Raw genomic sequence first — 22,573 nt, 5'->3', positions numbered from 1 at the left:
GAAGAGAGGGATTGGAGGGAGAAGGAAAGGAGGGAAAGAAGGGGAGAAGGAAGGAAAAGAGGGAAGTAGAGAGGAGGAGAGAAAGAAAAGGAGGAAGGACAGAGGAAGGGAGGGAATGGAGGGAGGGAGGAAGATGAAAGGAAAGAAAGGGATGGGAGGGTGAAAGAAATGAGAGGGAGAAAGAAAAGGGCAGAGAGGGATGGGTGGAAGGAGGAAAGGAAGGAGGAAGATGGGAGGGAAAGAGGAAGAGAGCGATTGGAGGGATAAGGAAATGAGGGAAGAAGGGAGGGAGAGAGGAAAGGAAGAAGAAAGGGGCGGAAGAAAAGGGAGAAGGATGGAGGGGAGAAGGAAGGAAAAGGAAATAGGACGGAGGAAGAAAAGGAAGGACAGAAGAAGGGAGGGAATGGAAGGAGGGAAGAAAGAAAGAAAGAAGAGGGATGGAATGGATGGAGGGAGGAAAAGGAAGGATAGGAGAAGAAGGAAAAAAGGGATAGGAGGATGAAAGAAGAGGTAGAGGGATGGGAGGGAGGAGGAAAGGAAGGAGGAAGATGGGAGGGAAAGAGGAAGAGAGGGATTGGAGGGATAAGGAAATGAGGGAAGAAGGGAGGGAAAAGGAAAGGAAGAAGGGAAGGATAGAGAGAATGGAGGGGAGGAGGAAGGAAAAGGGAAGTAGGAGAGATGAGGGAGGAAGGACAGGAAGGGAGGGAATGGAGGGAGGGAAGAAAGGAGAGGGGTGGAATGGAGGGAGGGAGGAAGAGGAAAGGAAGAAGGATTGGGGAGGAAGAGGGATGGGAGGGCGAAAGAAAGGGGGAGAAAGAAGAGGTAGAGGGATGGTTGGGAGAAGGAAAGCAAGGAAGAAGGAGGAAGATGGGAGAGAACGGGTGGGAGAAGGAAATCAGGAGGAAAGGAAAAAGGGTAAGAGGAAGCAAAGGAGGAAGAGGGATGGGAGGGAGAAGGCAATGAGGAAGGATAGAGGAAGGGATGGAGTGGAGGGAGGGAAGAAAAGGGAAGGAAGGAGGAAGTAAGGCGGGAAGAAGAGAAGGGTGGATGGAAGGAGAGGAAGGAGGAGAGAAGGAAGGAAGGACGGGGAGAAGTAAGAAGGGGGGAGGGAAAGGGGACCAGGAAGAGGGAAGAATGGCCCAGCGGACCCCTCAACTTCAGGAGCCGGTGCTGGCGTGTCTGGATGGGTCCCCGCCCAGGGAAGGAAGGGAAGGGAAGAGAGAGAGAGAGAGAGAGAGAGAGAGCTTCCCCCTCGACACCCGGAAGAAGGAAGCCGAGAGAGAGCTTCCTGGGCGCCTCCTCCTGGGCTGGTCCTTCCTCTTCCTTCGGGCGCCTTTAAAAGGGCGAGGCCTGGGCGCTGACGCTGCTGCTGCTGCTGCTGCTCCTGAGCCCGGACGAAGGAAGGAAGGAAGGAGGGAAGGAGGGGGGAATGCGGCCGCTCTCTCGCGCGAGGCCATGGCGGAGGCCCCCCACCCCCACCCGCACCGTCTCCGGGCTCTCCTCCTCCTGGGCCTCGTTCTCCTCGTGAGCCTCGGTGTCGCGGAGGGCGAGGGCGAGGGCGAGTCGAAGCGTGTGGTGCAGAAGGAGGCCGAGTTCGACCGGCTCTACTCGGAGTCCGTCAACGCCGCCCTCCTCGACATCTACGCCTTCAACCACACCGTCACCCGGAACAGGGTCAGACCCAAAGGGAAGGGGGAAAGGGGGCCTCTGAGCAAGTGCAGAGCGCCCAGGGGAGGAGGGGAGGAGTCTCGCTGTCTGTCCTGCCAAGGTGGCGCCTGGAAGGGGCAAAGGCTGTGTTTACCCAAGGAGGGAAAGAGGGAGGGAGGGAGGGAGAGAGGGAGAGAGAGAAGGAAAGGAAGGGAGGAAAGAGGGAAGGAGAGAAAGGAAAGAGAGAAAGAGGGAGAGAATAGAGGAAAGGGAAGGAGAGAGGAAGGAGAGAGGAAGGAAAGGAAGGAAGAAAGGAAAGGAAGGGAGGAAAGAGGGAAGGAGAGAAAGGAAAGAGAGAAAGAGGGAGAGAATAGAGGAAAGGGAAGGAGAGAGGAAGGAGAGAGGAAGGAAAGGAAGGAAGAAAGGAAAGGAAGGGAGGAAAGAGGGAAGGAGAGAAAGGAAAGAGAGAAAGAGGGAGAGAATAGAGGAAAGGGAAGGAGAGAGGAAGGAGAGAGGAAGGAAAGGAAGGAAGAAAGGAAAGGAAGGGAGGAAAGAGGGAAGGAGAGAAAGGAAAGAGAGAAAGAGGGAGAGAATAGAGGAAAGGGAAGGAGAGAGGAAGGAGAGAGGAAGGAAAGGAAGGAAGAAAGGAAAGGAAGGGAGGAAAGAGGGAAGGAGAGAAAGGAAAGAGAGAAAGAGGGAGAGAATAGAGGAAAGGGAAGGAGAGAGGAAGGAGAGAGGAAGGAAAGGAAGGAAGAAAGGAAAGGAAGGGAGGAAAGAGGGAAGGAGAGAAAGGAAAGAGAGAAAGAGGGAGAGAATAGAGGAAAGGGAAGGAGAGAGGAAGGAGAGAGGAAGGAAAGGAAGGAAGAAAGGAAAGGAAGGGAGGAAAGAGGGAAGGAGAGAAAGAGGGAGAGAATAGAGGAAAGGGAAGGAGAGAGGAAGGAGAGAGGAAGGAAAGGAAGGAAGAAAGGAAAGGAAGGAGGAAAGAAGGGAAGGAAGGAAAGAGGGAGAGAGAGAAAAGGGAAGGAAGGAAGGGAGGAAAGAGGGAAGGAGAGAGGGAGGGAATAGAGGAAAGGAAGGAAGAAAGGAAAGGGAAAGAGAGAGGAAGGAAAGAGAAAGAAAGGGACGGAGGAAAGGAAGGAGGAAAGAGGGAAGGAGAGAGAAAGGAAAGGAAGAAAGAGAGAGAGAGAAAGAGGAATGAAAGGAAGGGAGGAAAGGGAAGCGGGAAGGAGAGAGAAAGGAAAGAAAGAGAAAGGGAGTGAGGGAGAGAGAGAAAAAGAGGAAGGAAGGGAGGAAAGAGGAAAGGAGAGAGGAAGGAAAGGAATAAAGAGAGAAAGAAAGATGGAGAGGAGAGAGAGAGGGAGGGAAGCAAGAAAGAAAAAGGGAAAGAGGGATGGAGAGAAAGAAAGAAAGGAAGGAGGAAAGGAAGGAGGAAAGATAAGGAAAAGGAGGGAGGGAGAAAAAGAGGGAAAGGAAATGAAGAGAAAGAAAGGATGGAAGAAAGGAAGGCAAGAGAGGAGTCTTGATTTATTTTGGGGAGTCTTGTGTTGTGCTTGGGACTCCATCATGACACCCCCCTTCTCCCCACTGGCTGCAGACGGAGGGGGTCCGTGTGTCGGTCAACGTGCTTTCGGAGCAGAAGGAGACCCCCGTGCTCTTCGTGGTGCGGCAGAAGGAGGCCGTGGTGTCCTTCCAGGTGCCCCTCATCCTGCGCGGACTGTGAGTAGCATCCGGCTGGGAGTTGGAGTCAGAACACCAAGTTGGGCCAGGCCTGGCTGCACACCTTCCCAGGGTCGGAAGGGAGCCCAGGGTGTCCAGGACTTGGTCTGGAACGGTCCTCTTGTTGTGGTCACCTCTGAGCGGTGAGACTCAATTTAGTCCTCTCTGGGGGAGATTCCACCAAAATGCAGCAGAGTAGCAAAAGCAGAAGCTTTCAAATGCAACAGTTACTTATACGGGGTGAGCAAGAGAAGCCTTGGTTTATTTAGGATTGCAATGGACTGCAGAGTCTCAATAAAAGTTCAAAAAGCATTTATTCAGGTAAAAAGAACTCCATTGTAGATAGAAAGGCTTGGGAGCTGTCTAGTCTACTCTAGACTGGTTTATAAGGAGAAAATAATAAAGGAAAAATAACAAACATCTAAATAGTTATATTTTGCCAGGAGAGAGGGTGAGACATGTTGTTAGCTTGAAGAACAAAGGGAGAAGAAGGAACCAAAAAGGTTCCAACCTCATGGTCCTGTTTATTGGGGCCATAAAAGACATTCTGACCATTGGGAAGTTAGTGTCCCTGGAGATTCACATTTCTACTACCTTCAAAGTAACGAAAACAGGATAGAGTGAAACACAGTGAAGCCTGTCTAGGCATGCTTTGGAAACGGGGAAAGGATTCCCTCAATCTAACTCTATCATGTATCTAACTACATTTGCACTTGAGTAGTCCAGGGTGATTCCCAACACTTCTTAGTCCCACTGACCAGCCCTTCCTTCCTTCTTTTCTTCCTTCTTTTCTTCCTTCTTTTCTTCCTTCCTTCCTTCCTCCCCCCCAGGTACCAGCGCAAGTACCTCTACCAGGACGTCAGCCGGACGCTGTGCCAGCCGCAGACCAAGAAGGAGGTGGACACCCAGTTCTTCTACGTCGACGTCTCCACGCTTTCCCGGGAAAATGCCTCCTACCAGCTGCGTGTCACACGTGTTGAGAACTTTGTGCTCCGGTGAGACCGTCGGCGGGCCTTGCGGGCCCTGTGCTGCCCCAACGGGTTGCGGCGGCATCCGTGTCCTTTCCGGGGTCATTGGGTGATGCCTGGACCCTGCCTTCACTGCCTTTGTTTCCTTCCTCATAGGACCGGGGAGCATTTCGGCTTCAATGCCACGGCCGCTCAGCCACAGGTGAGTGAGTCCCTCCATGGGTATAGTACAGTAGAGTCTCACTTATCCAAGCCTCGCTTATCCAAGCCTCTGGATAATCCAAGCCATTTTTGTAGACAATGTTTTCAATATATCATGATATTTTGGTGCTAAATTCGTAAATACAGTAATTACAACATAACATTACTGCATATTGAACTACTTTTTCTGTCACATTTGTTGTATAATCCCTCCTTATAATCCAAGATATTCGCTTATCCAAGCTTCTGCCGGCCCGTTTAGCTTGGTTAAGTGAGACTATTGTAACAAGAAATTCTTGATAGGATTCACAGTTTGTCTGATCATGCTGGTTTGTGATGACAACTACAGTATATAATAAAAGTTCTTTTTTCCCCAACAATAAATGTGAATTCTTCTTTATGGAAAATTAAGACATCCCCTGAAAATAAGTCCTAGAGCATCTTTGGGAGCAAAAATTGATATAAGACACTGTCTTATTTTCGAGGGAATACGGTATAATGTTGCATCCCCCTCTGACTGTTCTTGTAGTATTTCAAGTACGAGTTCCCGGAGGGCGTGGACTCGGTCATCGTGAAGGTGACCTCCGCCGCCAAGTTCCCCTGCTCCGTCATCTCCGTCCAGGACGTCCTGGTAGGCACAGCCGGGGAACCCGTCGGGAGCGGGAAGGGTCCTAGGGCCAACTTGGGCCCCCAGGGGTTTTGGACTCCAACTCCCACCATTCCTAACAGATGAATAATGTTTAGATAGCTTAATAATAGTCCGTTCTTCCTTCCTTGCTTTAGTGCCCCGTCTATGACTTGGACAACAACGTGGCCTTCATCGGCATGTACCAGACCATGACCAAGAAGGCCGCCATCACGGTCCAGGTACGGAAAGTCCTGTTTATGTATATATATAATATAGAATAATTATAACATATTGTATATACATATAATATTCATGTTATATTGTAATATCATATAATACTAATAATACAATATACCCTGTTTCCCCGAAAATAAGACATCCCCAGAAAATAAGACCTAGTAGAGGTTTTGCTGAATTGCTAAATATAAGGCCTTCCCCGAAAGTAAGACCTAGCAAAGTTTTTGTTTGGAAGCATGCCCGCCAAACCGAACACCAGAGTATGCGGGATCGGTAAATGTATATACCATAGAGTGTTGTACATGGAAATAATGGTAATAACAAGAAATTCTTGATAGGATTCACTGTTTGTCTGGTTATGCTGGTTTGTGATGACAACTATTGTATAGTATATAATATATGTTTTTTTTGTTCAACAATAAATGTGAATTCTTCTTCATGGAAAAATAAGACATCCCCTGAAAATAAGACCTAGCACATCTTTGGGAGCAAAAATTAATATAAGACACTGTCATATTTTCGGGGAAACACGGTAATATTAATTATATATTATATTTTACATGTAATATTACTAATAATATTACAATATATTGATACAGTACAATATAGTAATTTATTACCAGTATTGTACTATGCTAATATAATATTGTATGTAAATTTAATTTGTAAGCCGTTCTGAGTCCCCTTCGGGGTGAGAAGGGCTGCATATAAATGTAGCTAATAAATAAAAAATAAATAAATATGTACTTTATTAAAGCTTTGGATATTGTGTTTTATATGCCTGACCCCTTTTACCTCCAGTGGCTGATGCTGTATTATTACTAATTTGTTCTGATTTTATGTGTTTTATTGTAATTTTGTTTATTTTATTTGATTTATGTTATTACTGTTTTTGTTTTGATATTCATTGTAATTGCTTTGTTCTGTTTTGTTTTGGGCATCGCCGCATGTTAGCCGCCCCGAATCTCTTCGGGGATATGGTGGCAGGATAGAAAAATAAAGTATTATTATTATATTATTATTATTATTTCCCCGTTCCTGCTTGGAAAGGAGCATTTCTTGGTGAGAGGTGCCTTCCTTGCTTTGCACGCCATTGGCAGCTAGTTTGCAATCCTTGGTTCAGACTCTGCAGAAAATGCTTCGGCTGTGCTCCGTCCATAGGGAAACTGGCCTGTTTAGCAAGCCTTTCCAATGCTGGTGTCAGTCAATGATTGATTTTAATGCCTCTTGTATATATGTTCTCCTCGGAAGGATAGCCAGGACTTCACGTCCCGTGTTTAGCCCATCAGACATGGTCGGTTGCAGTCCACCAAGCTGGCCATGTGTGGTTGCGTGTGCGCCCGGCCCATGTTGTGCCTTCTGTCTCCCGTTTCTGCAGAAGAAGGACTATCCCAGCCACAGTTTCTATGTCGTGGTCGTGGTCAAGACGGAGGACGAAGCCTGCGGAGGGGCCCTCCGCTTCTACCCTTACTCCAAAGGTACGCTGCCTGGCACAGGAAGACACCATCAAAGCCCTCCCGACAGATGGCCATTCAGACCCTGTTTAATAATAATATTAATAATAATGATAATATGATATCCTAGAGTTGGAAGAGACCCCCAAAATGATCCAGTCCAACCACATTCTGCTAGGCAGGAAGACACCACCAAAGCCCTCCCGACAGATGGCCATTTGGACTCTGTTTATTATTATTATTAATAATAATAATAATAATGATAATATGATATCCTAGAGTTGGAAGAGACCCCCAAAACGATCCAGTCCAACCAAATTCTTCTAGGCAGGAAGACACCACCAAAGCCCTCCTGACAGATGGCCATTCGGACTCTGTTTAATAATAGTAATAATAATAATAATGATGATGATAATGTGATATCCTAGAGTTGGAAGAAACCCCCAAAATGATCCAGTCCAAACACAACCTCCAGAGATGGAGACTCCATCAGCATAACCAGGGATGATGGTGATGATTGAATCCTAGAGTTGGAAGAGACCGCAAGGGCCATCCAGCCCCATTCTGATGGTGAAGACACCATCAAAGCCCTCCCAACAGATGGCCATCCAGCCTCTGCTTAAAAATCTCCAGACTGCCAGGCAATGGTGTACTCTGCTATCAAGCAGGACGTTCCTCCTGCTTGATCCCAATGCCTTTTCCCAATTTATTTTCCCTTCTGCCGACACTTCGAATTCTCGAATTCCATTATTTATTTATTTATTTACAGTATTTATATTCCGCCCTTCTTTCTCACCCCGAAGGGGACTCAGGGCGGATTACAATGAACACATATATGGCAAACATTCAATGCCAGCAGACAAACAACATTCAGTTTTAGACAGACACAGAGGCATTTTTAACATCTTTCCAGCTTCACGATTCCGGCCACAGGGGGAGCTGTTGCTTCACCGTCCATTGGTGGCTGTTCTTCCTCTTCTTTTCCTCGTGAGCAGTTTTATGGTGTTGTAGATTAGTTAAATTAGCCTCCTGCATAAAGCGTACCTAAATTTTCCCTACTTGACAGATGCAACTGTCTTTCAGGGCTGCTAGGTCAACAGCAAGCCGGGGCTATTTTTTTTTTTTAATGGTCGGAGGCTTAACCCGACCCGGGCTTCGAACTCATGACCTCTCGGTCAGTAGTGATTTATAGCAGCTGGTTACTAGCCAGCTGCGCCACAGCCTGGCCCCTAGGAGCCATCCAGCCCAACCCCGCTTCTGCCAGGCAGGAAGGCACCATCCAATCATAATAATCTATTATGATAGCTATTATTATAAAGCTATACAAAGCTATTATAAAACTATAACTGCTGACCCTTGTCCTTGTCTGTCCCGCCAGATGAGCCCGTGGACCAAGGCAACCGCCTGAAAACCCTGGATGTGGTTGTGTCGCCGGCCGTCACCTGTAAGTAGCCCCAAAGGGCAGCTGGATGTTTCCATGCTTTCCGTATCTCCCGCTCTGTTTACGTGGCTGTGGGACACGGGGCGAGTGTCCCCGGCTGCCTGCTGGGCCCGCACAAGGCCTCTCCTCCTCCTCCTCCTGTCCTCCCCTTCCGTGCAGCGCAGGCCTATGTCGGCGGGATGCTCTTCGTCCTGGGCGTCTTCCTCTCCTTCTACCTCCTGACCGTCCTCATCGCCTGCTGGGAGAACTGGAGGTGAGCCCGGGGTTGCACTGGTTCAGGCTCAGTGCAAAAGGTGCTGGAGCAGGGTCATGCTCCTCCCAGGAAAACAAAAGTTTGGCAGGTGGTGGTGGTGGTGGTTGTTGTTGTTGTTGTTGTTGCTGTTGTTGCTGTTGTTATGTATCTATTACCCAACTCTCCTTACCACTCCAGAAGGGCGCCATAGTTAAAATTATTATTATGATTGTTGTTTTGCACAACTGTAAATATAAACAAGCGGCTTTCAGTCTGGAGCTGCAAACAGCCTTTGCTTTCTTTTCCCGAAAATAGGCAGCAGAATAAGAAGCGCCTAAGTGGTTGTTGTTTTTGTTTTGTTATGTATCTATTACCCAACTCTCCTTACAACTCCAGAAGAGGACATAACATAGTTGAAATTATTATTATTATTGTTGTTTTGCATGACTGTAAATATGAACAAGCATTTTTCAGTCTGGAGCTGCAAACGGCCCTTTGCTTTCTTTTCCCGAAAACAGGCAGCAGAAGAAGAAGTGCCTAAGTTGTTATTGTTGTTGTTGTTGCTGTTGTTATGTATCTACTACCCAACTCTCCTTACAACTCCAGAAGGGGGCATAACATAGTTGAAATTATTATTATTATTATTATTGTTGTTGTTGTTGTTGTTTTGCACGACTGTAAATATAAACAAGCATTTTTCAGTCTGGAGCTGCAAACAGCTTTTGCTTTCTTTTCCCGAAAACAGGCAGCATCAGAAGAAGTGCTTAGGTTGTTGTTATTGTTGTTGTTGTTGCTGTTGTTATGTATCACCCAACTCTCCTTACAACTCCAGAAGGGGGCATAACATGGTTGAAATTATTATTGTTGTTGTTGTTGTTTTGCATGGCTGTAAATATAAACAAGCAGCTTTCAGTCTGGAGCTGCAAACGGCCTTTGCTTTCTTTTCCCGAAAACAGGCAGTAGTAGAAGAAGTGCTTAGGTTGTTGTTATTGTTGTTGTTATGAATCTATTACCCAACCCTCCTTACAACTCCAGAAGGGGGCATAACATAGTTGAAATTATTATTGTTGTTGTTGTTGTTGTTGTTTTGCACAACTGTAAATATAAACAAGCGTTTTTCAGTCTGGAGCTGCAAACGGCCTTTGCTTTCTTTTCCCGAAAACAGGCAGTAGTAGAAGAAGTGCTTAGGTTGTTGTTGTTGTTGTTGTTGTTGTTGTTGTTATGTATCTATTACCTAACTCTCCTTACAACTCCAGAAGGGGGCATAACATAGTTGAAATTATTATTATTATTATTGTTGTTGTTTTGCATGACTGTAAATATAAACAAGCGTTTCCCCCCCCAAAAAACAGGCAGCAGAAGAAGAAGCGCCTGGGTCTCTTGGCTACGATGGACACTCCCAGCACCGAAACAGGTACACACACACACATATATATTGAGATTGAGATACAAGGCTTGTGGATAGGACGATGCCCCAACCTCAGAGCCACAGTTCCCATCATCCCCGGTCCGCAGAAGGGATGGGAGTCGTGGGTATGCAGATGACCCCTTGATTGACTTAAGAGGACAAAGGCATGGGCCAACTCTGGCCCTCCCTCCGGGTGTTTCGGACTACAACTCCCACAATTCCTACCAGCCTACCATGCCTGCTTTAGGAACTTTGGGACTTTCCCCCTGTTTGGTCACCCGTAGGTCAGGAAGTGTCAAGATGAGTGCCAGGGGTCAGGGTGAGTGATGGGTGGGTTTCTTCTCAAACACCATTGATCAAACATGCTCTGATGAATTGGTGAATTTTTCTGCCCCACCAAAGACATCTGCAGTCAAACATTTATTTAATATTTACAAAGATACTTACAATTGCAGCAAAGTCCATCTCTCGAAGCCGGCATTCTCCCTTTGCCTCTTGGCTCGGGGCTTTTCTCACACAGCTCAACAAGAGATAAGAAAGCACATTCCTTAGTCCGACCTCCAAGGCCGGAAATCATGTCTCATAGGTCACAGCAGGCTGTCAGTCAAATTTGCAAAACAGCAGAAACACTTGATTTACATTTCATATACACACAACCAAAATCCAACAGGAAGTGTGCGTTTGTGTTGACACCTCTGCTTTGCTTCGAGGTCTGCTTGCAAAGCCATTGGCTGACAATGGGTTGGACGGAGGAGCTTGGCTTGCACTGACCGACTCCTTCTCTCTCTCTCTTCTCTCCTTTCTCTCTCGCCTTCAGCGTCTCTCCTCGGTAAGCATCCATCTCTGCTTTGCTCCCGCGGTTGCCTTTCTCTGGCAGCCTCTTGCCAACCTCTGCTGCTCTCTTGCAGGCGCTCCTCCTCCTCCTGCTCCCCGCATCACCCCAGACTCCTTCCTGGGACGCCCGGCTTTCAATAGCTACAGCTATGGCTCCTTTGGTGAGTCCTTCGCTCCCAGGCTCTTGCAACCGAGAGGGTGGCCTATGTATATATTTTGATTTGTCCTCCCCGCCTGCTCCTGTCCGACGCCGCTTCCATTTGCGTCTTTGCAGACAATGGTTCCACCGCCAGCACCGAGAACGTCACCGACAGCCTCCTCTCCACCGAAGCCTCCTACAGTTACACAGGTGAGTCCCCAAGGCGTCTCCTGCACTCGGGACCTCCCAAAGGCCATCCAGTCCGACCCCTTTCTGCTATAGACACCATCAAAGCCTTCCCCACAGATGGCCATTCAGCTTGTTGTAGAGTTATAGTATTCCAAAACTGGAAGGAACCCCCAAAGGCCATCCAGTCTGACCCATTTCTGCTATGGACACCATCAAATCCTTCCCCACAGATGGCCATCCAGCCTGTTGTAGAATTATAGTATTCTAGAGTTTGAAGGGACCCCCAAAGGTCTTCCAGTCTGACCCCTTTCGGCTATGGATACCGTCAAAGCCCTCCCCACAGAGGGCCATTCAGCTTGTAGAATTGGAAGGAACTCCCAAAGGCCATCCAGTCCGCCATCAAAGCCCTCCCGACAGATGGCTATCCGGAATGTTGAAGAATTATAGTATTCTAGAGTTGGGAGGGACCCCCAAAGGCCTTCCAATCTGACCTTTTTCTGCTATAGAAACCGTCAAAGCCTTCCCCACAGATGGCCATCCATCTGTTGTAGAATCATAGTATTCTAGACTTGGAAGGGACCTCCAAAGGCCATCAAGTCCGCCATCAAAGCCCTCCCGACAGATGGCCATCCATCCTGTTGTAGAATCATAGTATTCTAGACTTGGAAGGGAACCCCAAAGGTCTTCCAGTCTGACCCCTTTCTGCTATAGACACATCAAAGCCCTCCCCACAGATGGCCATCCAGCTTGTCATGGAATCATAGTATCCTCGAGTTGGAAGGAACCCCCAAAGCCTTCACACCATCCAATCCCGCTCAGCCTCTGTTTAGAGACTTCCATTAACTCCTACCGTAGTTAGAAGGGACCCCAAAGGCCATCCAGTCTGACCCTTTCTGCTATGAAGGACACCATCAAAGCCCACCCTCCCTCCCGAGGGATAGCCACCCAGCCTGTCATGGATTCGTAGTATCCTCGAGTTGGAAGGGACCCCAGAGGCCACCCAGTCTGACCCGCTTGTGTTCTGGTTTAACCCTCTGCTTTCCTTTCAAGGGCAGGACCCGTGCCAGCGCCGCCAGAGACTCTGGGCCATCCCTATGGGTAGACCGTTTAGGGGAACGGGGCTCAATGGCTGCAATCGGCGGGGCCACGCCCTCTTCCCGGCGCTTGAGTGGGGAGGGGGAGGGAGGGGTCTTCTTGCCCCAGGAAGCGCCAGGAACCGGCCGTGGGTGCCCTTCCCCTTGATCCCGGTGGGGCAAGCGGTGGCTTCCTGAGGAGGGTCCGGTCACAATGCGAGTCGGTGGGAGGAGGGGTGTTGCAGCTCCCATAGGAAGGAGCAATGGGTGAAAAACCCTTGCCCTGGCCCTCCTCAGAAAGCTGCCCAAGGAGGCGGTGGTCGGCCGGCCGGTTGGTCAGTGGTCGTCTTTACAGGGTTTCCTTAACGGCGGAGCGTTAATTGCAAGGGCCGGGCACCAAAGCAGAGTGATTGCTGCTCACCCGGAAGGGGACGGGAGGCGAGGGCGATGCAAGGGGTCTTTCTCTCGCCTGGATCCGCCCCATTGCGCTGCCTCCTGTAGTCAATCAATCACCTTATCAAACGATTGAGTCCATGAGGCTGAGCTGGGTCTCCATCCCTCCTGCCTCCCTGTGTTGGGTTCTCTTCTCCCAGTTGTGCTGTGGGTCAGTCTTTCATCAGAAAAAGCACCAAGACACACGCTGGTAGATTCCAACAGATTTTATTGTACCAAATACCAGAACCTTCTCTTTGGCCCATTTATATAGGGGCTGTCGCATACCAGAGTGTAATTGAGGTTTTGTGGCTGACCAGTTTATGGCTGGCATCTGTTCTTTGTCAGCCGACCGGAGATGTCAAAGATTGGAGATCATGACACCCTGCAGAGGTTGTCAGATTGCAGCAGCTCCCATCATCCCTCACCATTGGGTGTCCCTATGGGACTCACAGTGCAAAAACCGGCTTGTATTTGAGGCCGCAATTCCAAGGAGCTTGCTGTGTTTGCCAATACCTGTCACCATCCGGGCCCGGTGCCTTTCCCATGTTTCTCTCACTCGTTTCATCATTGTGATTGAAGGGCGAAGTTTGCCCGTGTCGGCCTAGATGCTTCTTACTGGAGGCGTTTAGGAGTCCAGCTGGCTGTGAATGGAGGGGCAAAGGCTTAAGGAAGACCCCAAATGAGCCCCTTGGAGGTGACGCCGGCCCTCTTCTCTGCCTGCAGACCGCTCCTTGGAGAACATGGCCGGGCGGCCGAGGCTGGACTCGCTCAGCTCCGTGGAGGAGGACGACTACGACACTTTGGCCGACATCGAGTCGGATAAGAACGTCATCCGCACCAAGGTGGGTCTTCGCGCGGGAGGACAAGCATTAGATTTGAGTAAATACGACAATTTGGAGATGGGGAGGAGCATGCAAGCGGCAGAATATGGCTTGGCTGACTTGACCAAGCCACACTGAAGAACAATCTGCAGGACATTGTGGGACATCGTGGGTCAAGGAGGGCCAACGCTGACCATCTCTCTCTCCTCCTGTCTCTCCTCGAAGCAATACCTGTATGTGGCAGACCTGGCCCGCAAAGACAAGCGGGTGCTGCGGAAGAAGTACCAGATCTACTTCTGGTGAGAAGAGACGGCGAGGCATCCGGGGTGGACGAGAAGCACCACGTTCTTCCCTCCTTTCACCCCCCATTTTACCCGTTCCGTCTCTCGCAGGAACATCGCCACCATCGCGGTCTTCTACGCTCTGCCGGTCATCCAGCTGGTCATCACGTACCAGACGGTAACAACACGCTCCCCCGGACCCTGGGCATCTCGAGGGTGGGCAGGGAGGCCGGGTGGCTGTCCTGAGGCAGACAAAGAAGAATGTCTCAGCGTTTCTGTTTATCCATCAACTCACCTATCCATTCTTCCGTCCATTTTTCTATCCATTGACCCATCCTTCTTTCCATCTGTCCATCCATCCATCCATTCTTCTGTTTATCCATCAACTCACCTATCGATGCTTCTGTCCATTTATCTATCCATTCATCCATTCTGTCCATCCATCTATCCATCCATGCTTCTGTTCACCCATCAACCCACCTATCCATACTTCCGTCCATCCTTCCATCCATTCACCCATCTATTCACCCACCATCTCCTCCCTCCCTTTCTTCTTTATCTGTGCATACATCCATCCACCTACCCTTCCTTCCTTCCTTCCTTCACCCACCATCTCCTCCCTCCCTCTCTCCCTTTCTTCTATCTGTCCATCCATCCATCCACCCACCTACCCTTCCTTCCTTCCTTCTCTCCATCTGTTCATCCTTCCATCTGTCCACCCATGCTTCTGTTCATCCATCAATGTACCTATCCATGCTTCCATCCATTGTTCTATCCATCCTCCCTTCCATCTATCCATCCAACCATCCATACGTCCACCAATTCACCCATCAATCCTTCCTTCCACTCATTTTTCCATTCGTCCAACTATTCTTCCATTCTTCTTTCCTTCCTTCCTTCCTTCCTTCCTTCCTTCCTTCCTTCCTTCCTTCCTTCCTTCCTTCCCTCCCTCCATCTATCCACCCACCCATCTATCCATCCAACCACCCATTTAACCATCAATCCTTCCTTCCACCCATCTACCCACCCTTCCTTCCTTCCTTCCTTCCTTCCTTCCTCCCTCCCTCCCTCCCTCCCTCCCTCCCTCCCTCCCTCCCTCCCTCCCTCCCTCCCTCCCTCCCTCTCTTCTTGGCAGGTGGTGAATGTTACTGGGAACCAAGACATTTGCTACTACAACTTCCTGTGTGCCCACCCTTTGGGCAACCTCAGGTAGGGGAGTCGGGAGAGGGTCCGGGGGGTCCGGGGAGGTCTCTTCTCTGCTCCAAGGGGTCCCTGAGCCATGCCTTCCTCCTCCTCCTCCTCCTCCTCCTCCTCCTCCTCCTCTTTGCAGCGCCTTCAACAACATCCTCAGCAACCTGGGCTACATCCTGCTGGGCCTCCTCTTCCTGCTCATCATCCTCCAGCGCGAGATCAACTACAACCGGGCGCTGATGCGCAACGATCTTCAAGCCGTGGTGAGTCACAACATTGGAAAAGCACAGGTTGCATGGGGACTACAACTCCCATCATCGGAGTAAATAAGAGCCTGTTGACGGAGGTTCCTCCCCCCCTTCCTAGGAGTGCGGCATCCCCAAGCACTTTGGCCTCTTCTACGCCATGGGCACGGCCCTCATGATGGAGGGGCTCCTCAGCGCCTGCTACCACGTCTGCCCCAACTACACCAACTTCCAATTCGGTGAGTGCTGTCTCGGGGGAAAATCATCATCATCATCGTCGTCATCCTTGTTAGTCATGATAATCATGGTGATGGAGTCTCCTTCCTTGGAGGCTTTGAAACATAGGCTGGATGGCCATCTGTCAGGAGAGCTTTGATTGTGTTATTCCTACATAATGTCATAGGGAGGGTTGAACTGGATGGCCTTTAGTGGTCCCTTTCAACTCTAGTGGGTTCGATAATAATAATGATGATGATAATAGTAATAATAATAATTGAATTGAAAACAATAGGCATTGACAAAATTGGAATCAATAGGCATTGACAAAATCTGCCAACTGCAAAAGGCCACCCTACTGGGATCTGCACGCATCATCCGAAAATACATCACACAGTCCTAAACGCTTGGGAAGTGTTCGACTTGTGATTTTGTGAAACGAAATCCAGCATGACTACCTTGTTTGCTGTGTCATACAACGTCGTTGTGTCAATAATAATAATAATAATAATAATAATAATACATCACACAGTCCTAGACACTTGGGAAGTGTTCAACTTGTGATTTTGTGATACGAAATCCAGCATGTCTATCTTGTTTGCTGTGTCATAAAATAATAATAATAATAATAATAATAATAATAATAATAATAATAATAATTCTAGACACTTGGGAAGTGTTTGACTTGTGATTTTGTGATATGAAATCCAGCATATCGATCTTGTTTGCTGTGTCATACAATGTTGTTGTGTCAATAATAATAATAATAATAATAAATAGGATGCTACTAATCCCTGTTAATGCTGATGATGCTTCTCCCGGCAGACACCTCCTTCATGTACATGATTGCGGGGCTGTGCATGCTGAAGCTCTACCAGAAGCGGCACCCGGACATCAATGCCAGTGCCTACAGCGCCTACGCCTGCCTGGCCATCGTCATCTTCTTCTCCGTCGTGGGCGTGGTGAGCCCTTCCTCCCCAGTTCACATTCCCATCGCTCTGCGGGGGCCGTGGGTTTACCGAGACCTCCTTCCTTCCTCCTTCCTCAGGTCTTTGGGAAGGGCAACATGGCCTTCTGGATCGTCTTCTCGGTCATCCACATCCTCTCCACGCTGCTGCTCAGCACCCAGCTCTATTACATGGGCCGGTGGAAGCTGGGTGAGTTTTGGGGGCTCCCCATGGGGTCTGATATTATAATAATAATAATAATAATAATAATAATAATAATAATAATAATAAGTAAAGCAAAGTGAAGAACCTGCTTTGATTGAAGTCAAAAATCAGAAACTTCTCAAAGCACAGCAGACAAAAAATCAGTACAAGAAAACCGCACTACAAACTAGAGCTGACAGCTGGCACAACAAAACATTGCATGGAAAGTTCCTTGACAAAATTGAAGGAAAAGCTGACAAGGAGAAGACCTGGCTCTGGCTCACGAATGGGACCCTGAAGAAGGAGACAGAAGGCCTGATCCTTGCAGCCCAGGAGCAAGACATCAGGACAAAGGCAATTAAGGCCAAGATTGAAAAATCAACTGATGACTCAAAATGCAGACTGTGCAAGGAAACCGACGAAACCATGGATCATATCCTCAGCTGCTGTAAGAAAATCGCGCAGACAGACTACAAACAGAGGCACAACTATGTGGCCCAAAGGATCCATTGGAACTTATGCCTCAAGGACCACCTGCCAGCAGCAAAGAACTGGTGGGATCACAAACCTGCAAAAGTATTGGAAAATGAGCACGCAAAGATACTGTGGGACTTCCGAATCCAGACTGCCAAGGTTCTGGAACACAACACACCAGACATCACAGTTGTGGAAAAGAAAAAGGTTTGGATCATTGATGTTGCCATCCCAGGTGACAGTCGCATTGACGAAAAACAACAGGAAAAACTCAGCCGCTATCAGGACCTCAAGATTGAACTGCAAAGATTCTGGCAGAAACCAGTGCAGGTGGTCCCGGTGGTGATGGGCACACTGGGTGCCGTGCCAAAAGATCTCAGCCGGCATTTGGAAACAATAGGCATTGACAAAATTAAGATCTGCCAACTGCAAAAGGCCACCCGACTGGGATCTGCGCGCATCATCCGAAAACACATCACACAGTCTAGACACTTGGGAAGTGTTTGACTTGTGATTTTGTGATACGAAATCAGCATGTCTATCTTGTTTGCTGTGTCATACAACAACAACAACAACAATAATAATAATAATAATAATAATAATAATAATAATAATAATAATAAATGTGGGTATCCTCTCTCTTTCTGCCGCAGATTCTGGGATCCTGCGCAGGATTCTGCACGTCCTTTACACCGACTGCATCCGCCAGTGCAGTGGGCCCATGTATGTGGTGAGTACGTCTCATGCTTCTCCTTCTTCTCCTTTATCTTCCAGGTCTGTCCTCAGAGATAATAATAATAATAATAAAAATAAAAACTTTTTAAAATTTATACCCCGCCACCATCTCCCTGTGGGGACTTTGGCGGCTTACAATGTTACAAAAGAAGAACACACATACATTAACACAATATGCACAGGTTAAAACACCATATGGTAATAAAATCAAAAGTTAAAACAAAAGTTAATACAATAGTAATAGTATCAAACAACCACCAATACAATTCATAGGCCTCTTTCTGGGTCTCAGTTGGCCAACCGGTCTCCTTTCTCCTTCCGTCCACAGGATCGGATGGTGCTCCTGGTGATGGGCAACATCATCAACTGGTCCCTGTGAGTAAAACCAAGTGGGAGGATGGCCATCTGTCGGGAGGGATCGGGTTGCGTCTTGGCAGAGGGGAGGGCGGTGGACTGGATGGCCCTTGAGGGCTCTTCCAACTCTAGGATTCACTAACAACAATAATAACAAGAGCCATAAACCATGTTAATGATGATGTCGATGAAGTCTGTCCAGCCTCCGTCAGGAGGGCTTTGATTGTGCTTTTCCTGCAGGGCAGAAAGAAGGGGGTTGGACTGGGCTCTCTTCCGACTCTAGGGTTCAACAATATTATTAATATAACAGTAACAATAATGCATGTTAATAATGACGATGATGATGATGATGATGAGGGTGGAGTCTCCTTCTTGGGGTGGCCATCTGTTGTGAGTGCTTTGGTTGTGCTTCCTCCCTCCCTCCCGCCTTGCAGCGCTGCCTACGGCCTGATCATGCACCCCAACGACTTTGCCTCCTACCTGCTGGCCATCGGCATCTGCAACCTGCTCCTCTACTTCGCCTTCTACATCATCATGAAGGTGGGTGGCCCAGCCTGCCAGGCACAAAGGACACCCCAGTGCCGTTCAGGGGGTTAAGAATTAAGAATTTGGATGAGGGTAATGGGAGTTGTAGTTGCTGGGATTTATAGTTCGCCTACGCTCAAAGAGCATTCTGAACTCCACGAAGGATGGAACTGAACCAAACTTGGCACACAGAACCCCCATGACCCACAGGAAATACTGGGAGGGTCTGCTGGGCATTGGGCTTGAGTCTGGGAGTTGTAGTTCACCTACATCCAGAGAGCACTGTGGGCTCCAAACAATGATGGATCTGCACCAAACTTGACACGGATACTCAATATGCCTAAATAAACACTGGTGCAGTTTGGGGAAAACAGACCGTGACTTTTGGGAGTTGCAGTTGCTGGGATTTATAGTTCACCTATGAGCATTCTAACGAGTACTAACGAGTTGGCATCCTAACAGAGAGAGATGGAGGCTTTTATTTGTGTACATTTGTCACGGAGAAGCGGGCATGCCCATGGGACTGGGGGTCACCACAACCAGGCAGGAGAAACATGCAACGGAGGCTGCTCACGTTCTTCTTTGCCCGCAGCTCCGGAGTGGCGAGAGGCTGAAGCTGATCTCCCTGCTCTGCATCGTCTGCACCTCGGTCGTCTGGGGCTTCGCCCTCTATTTCTTCTTCCAGGGACTCAGCACCTGGCAGGTGAGGCGAGAGCCGCTCAGCAGTGAGACGCTCTTCTCCGAGTCATCGGAAGCTTTTAAGCAGAGGCTGGATGGACGTCTGTCAGGAGGGCTTCAATGGTGCTTTGCCCGCATCATGGCAGAAATAAGGGGGTGGGACTGGATGGCCTTCAGGGTCTCTTCTAACTCTAGGACTTAATAATAGACAATGGATAATAATGTAATTGTGCTTTTCCTGCATGGCAGGAAGGGATTGGACTAGATGGCCTTTGGGGTCCCTTCGAATTCTAGGATTCAATAATAATAATAATAATAATAATAATAGCCCCTGTTAATAATTTTTGTCTGCTGTGGCTTTGCCCCACTGACCTCCCCCCTCTTGACCTTCACAGAAAACGCCGGCTGAGTCCCGGGAGCACAACCGCGAGTGTGTCCTCCTCAACTTCTTCGACGACCACGACGTCTGGCACTTCCTATCGTCCATCGCCATGTTCGGCTCCTTCCTGGTGAGTCGTGTGGCTGTGTTTGCTCAGTTAGTTTTAGGCACTGGTTTGTCGCTCGCCTGTCTCCCAATGCGGGACCCACGAAAAAAAGGTAAAGCAGAGATATTAGGGCTGTGCAAACGTATCGTTCCTCCTCGTAAGTCGTTTCGATTTTGTTGAATTCGTGCAGACATTACATGGATCTACGCTGAACATATTACACAGCTCAAACATTATATGGATCTACACTGACCATATAACACAACTCAAACATTGGTTTGGTGGGCATTGGCCTTGAGTTTGGGAGTTGTAGTTTGCCTACATCCAGAGCACACTGTGGACTCCAAACAATGATGGATCTGGATCAAACTTGGCACGAATACTCAGTGTGCCCAAATTTGAACAGTGGTGGAGTTTGGGGAAAATAACCCTTGGCATTTGAGAGTTGTAGTTGCTGGAATTTATAGTTCATCTACAATCAAAGAGCCCCTTGAACCCCACCAATGATAGAATTGACCAGTAGAAAATACTGGAGGGATTTGGGCTCCTGAGACCATCAGAAATATGTGTTTTTGTCTCAACTTCTAAAAATAGGTTTTGCTGACTCTGGATGATGACCTGGATACCGTCCAGCGGGACAAGATCTACGTCTTCTAGGCGGATGGGCGGGTGGAGGGGCGCCTGCCGTTCCTGTGGTCCGAGGGGTGGGGGTCCCTGCCGTCCCTCCCTCCCACCCACAAAAGCCAGGCCTGCTTTTCCCACCAGCGGCTCATCGGCTGGTTCGGTGCATTTGGGGGGAGAACGAGCCACGGGAGCGGAGGAGGAGGCGGCGGCGGTGACAGGCGGCACGTCCTCTCTCCGTCCCCGCCCAGCGCCGTTGTACAAGGAACAGACGCCTCGTATGGACGAAGCTGGCTGAACAATCCTAAGATGACGGATCCGTTCTCAATTAATGTCCCGCTGCCAGAAAATACGATCAAGGGCCACCTCGAGCCCGGCTTGGCCTTTTCGCGCACATCTCTTGCCGGCCGAAAGCACATCTCTCGAGCCCCTTTCGTTGACCAAGGCCTGCCAACTGCCAAACGTGGCCTTCCGGAGCTGGAGGGGCTCGCTTGCCAACGAGAAGGACCTTCTTCTGGGGAGACAGATAGATAGATAGACAAAGGGCCTCTTCCGGGTCCTCCAAGCACATGCCTCTTCGGTGCCTAATTCGGGGCCCCTCCGCTTCCTCCTTCTCCTGCCTTTCTGCCCAGATCCGGGGAGGGGTCCTGGGCAGCTCTTCCTTCCTTCCTTCCTTCCTTCCTTCCTTCCTTCCTTCCTTCCTTCCTTCCTTCCTTCCTTCCTTCCTTCCTTTAGGGGAGGCTGCCATCTTTTCCTTCTGCGGTCATCCCTGGCAGCCAGTCACGAGTGACCGCTGACCGTATGCATTGTACTGCCTGAAACTGCCTGTCCAACGACGACGACAAACGTGTTTTTGGCAAGGGTCCCACCCGTGTCGCCGTCCTTTTCCCCCCTTGTACGAACAGCACAAAAGACAGCCGAGGACCGACGTGGCCGGCTTTTGCGGAGGGTTGCTGTATCAGTAGCCCAGGAGCAAGTGTTTTTTTTGGGGGGGGGGGGGCTCCTGCTGTTGGTTCTCCTTTTGTGCGTCTGTTCCTGGTTCTTTCGGTCATGTTTTAAAAACGGTTTTGGGGGGTTCGTTGTGGGGTTTCCTTTTGGTTTTCTTTTTAATTGTCCCGATGTTGCTGCTGCAGAACCGGAAAACAACACTTCTCGTTTCTACAGATTCTGTTGCCAAATGCAAAGAAATAAAAAAAAGAAAATTATAAATGATAGCCAAGCCATTTTTTTCTCCTCCTCCTTTTTAGCAACTCCCTACCCTTGCTTTCGGATTCATACCAAGATGGCATCCAGGGTGGCTTTCGGCCATTTAGAACATGTTTACATTAACAATAGAAAAGTAAGAAAGTTATGGAAAACCATTAGGGGTGTGCAAAAATAGTGTTACTCGTAAGTCGTATCAAATTCGTTAAATTAATGCATACAAATCGATATTAGAAACATGCAGAAGGGGGGGGGGGAAGGAATTTAAGAATTAAAACACCAATAATTTTCGTTTATTCTGTAACGTTCGGAAGCCTTCCAAGGTGAGTTTAATTTTCAGTATAAGTATTAAACAACTTTGGTAAAGGAGGCCATTGCAGAGTGAAGCCATTTCCTGACACACAGGGCTACTTTGACAGCCAGAAGACACTTAGACTAATTTTGAAGGCAAATAACAGAGGTTAATTTACTTTCAGTCTGAAAGGATGTCTGGTACAGAGTCTGTGCTCTAAAGGAATTGAACATAACCTTACAATACAGTGCAAGACGTTTTATTTATGACAGTCATTCAAAAGACTTGCTCTCTTCCCCTGATTGGCTCAGAAATGGTGAAACCTCGGCAGCCCTACCATTGCTTCCAGTGGTCCGAACATTGTCATTTTTTCTTACGTGAGATTAAAATCCTATTCGTATAAGCGCCCTGTTTTCGGAATCTGGGACAAATACAAAAATGAGACAAAAAGAATGAAATGAGACGAAACAAACAGTGATTCCATACAAATGCACATGACTAATTCATTGCGGAAGGTATTGTGAACCATGCGGAAGCTGAATTCAATATATAGATATATTTAATTGAAATACTGGATTTAATTCATTCTTTCAAGAAGGGGGTCGAGTTTTCAACAGCATTGGCTTGAGTGGATACTCAGCTCTCAGGAAATCACTCGGCACATGCTCAAAGGCATCCCTCTTTGCTTCCCAAGGTCCA

The 22,573-nt window shown here is 48.4% G+C and overlaps 1 protein-coding gene across 6 annotated transcripts; it reads left to right on the top strand.

Moving 5' to 3' along the window:
• The first annotated feature begins 1,085 nt into the window (after window positions 1-1,085).
• Window positions 1,086-21,593, top strand: sidt2 (SID1 transmembrane family member 2). 6 transcript variants are annotated; one of them, XM_062960902.1, is made up of 28 exons: window positions 1,086-1,674; window positions 3,242-3,363; window positions 4,194-4,358; window positions 4,488-4,533; window positions 5,062-5,163; window positions 5,316-5,399; window positions 6,776-6,875; window positions 8,230-8,295; window positions 8,452-8,545; window positions 9,877-9,938; window positions 10,750-10,761; window positions 10,841-10,927; window positions 11,041-11,115; window positions 12,145-12,192; window positions 13,326-13,444; window positions 13,649-13,722; window positions 13,816-13,882; window positions 14,840-14,913; window positions 15,035-15,158; window positions 15,262-15,379; window positions 16,182-16,318; window positions 16,405-16,513; window positions 17,635-17,711; window positions 18,045-18,091; window positions 18,505-18,610; window positions 19,188-19,298; window positions 19,669-19,782; window positions 20,353-21,593. In XM_062960902.1, the coding sequence occupies exons 1-28, from the start codon at window positions 1,135-1,137 to the stop codon at window positions 20,413-20,415; spliced, it is 2,943 nt and encodes a 980-aa protein (XP_062816972.1). In that variant the 5' UTR covers window positions 1,086-1,134; the 3' UTR covers window positions 20,416-21,593. The 6 variants fall into 6 exon arrangements, with proteins under 6 accessions (XP_062816972.1, XP_062816973.1, XP_062816975.1 ...); XM_062960903.1 differs by lacking the exon at window positions 10,750-10,761 and having other exon boundaries at window positions 1,087-1,674; XM_062960904.1 differs by lacking the exon at window positions 12,145-12,192 and having other exon boundaries at window positions 1,092-1,674.
• The last annotated feature ends 980 nt before the right edge of the window (window positions 21,594-22,573 follow it).

Source organism: Anolis carolinensis, unplaced genomic scaffold (assembly GCF_035594765.1).
Source record: "Anolis carolinensis isolate JA03-04 unplaced genomic scaffold, rAnoCar3.1.pri scaffold_8, whole genome shotgun sequence".
NCBI lineage: Eukaryota > Metazoa > Chordata > Lepidosauria > Squamata > Dactyloidae > Anolis > Anolis carolinensis.
Note: the sequence above shows the minus strand (reverse complement) of the source record. Positions and strands in the feature narration are given on the sequence as shown.

What these genes read in the sequence shown, in the direction of transcription:
- sidt2 (XM_062960902.1), top strand. Translation starts at nt 1,135, where the DNA reads ATGGCCCAGCGGACCCCTCAACTTCAGGAGCCGGTGCTGGCGTGTCTG. An exon ending in GCCTGCTGGGAGAACTGGAG is followed by an intron (nt 8,546 to 9,876) that starts GTGAGCCCGGGG and finishes CCCAAAAAACAG; the next exon opens with GCAGCAGAAGAAGAAGCGCC. An exon ending in CTACAGCTATGGCTCCTTTG is followed by an intron (nt 10,928 to 11,040) that starts GTGAGTCCTTCG and finishes GCGTCTTTGCAG; the next exon opens with ACAATGGTTCCACCGCCAGC.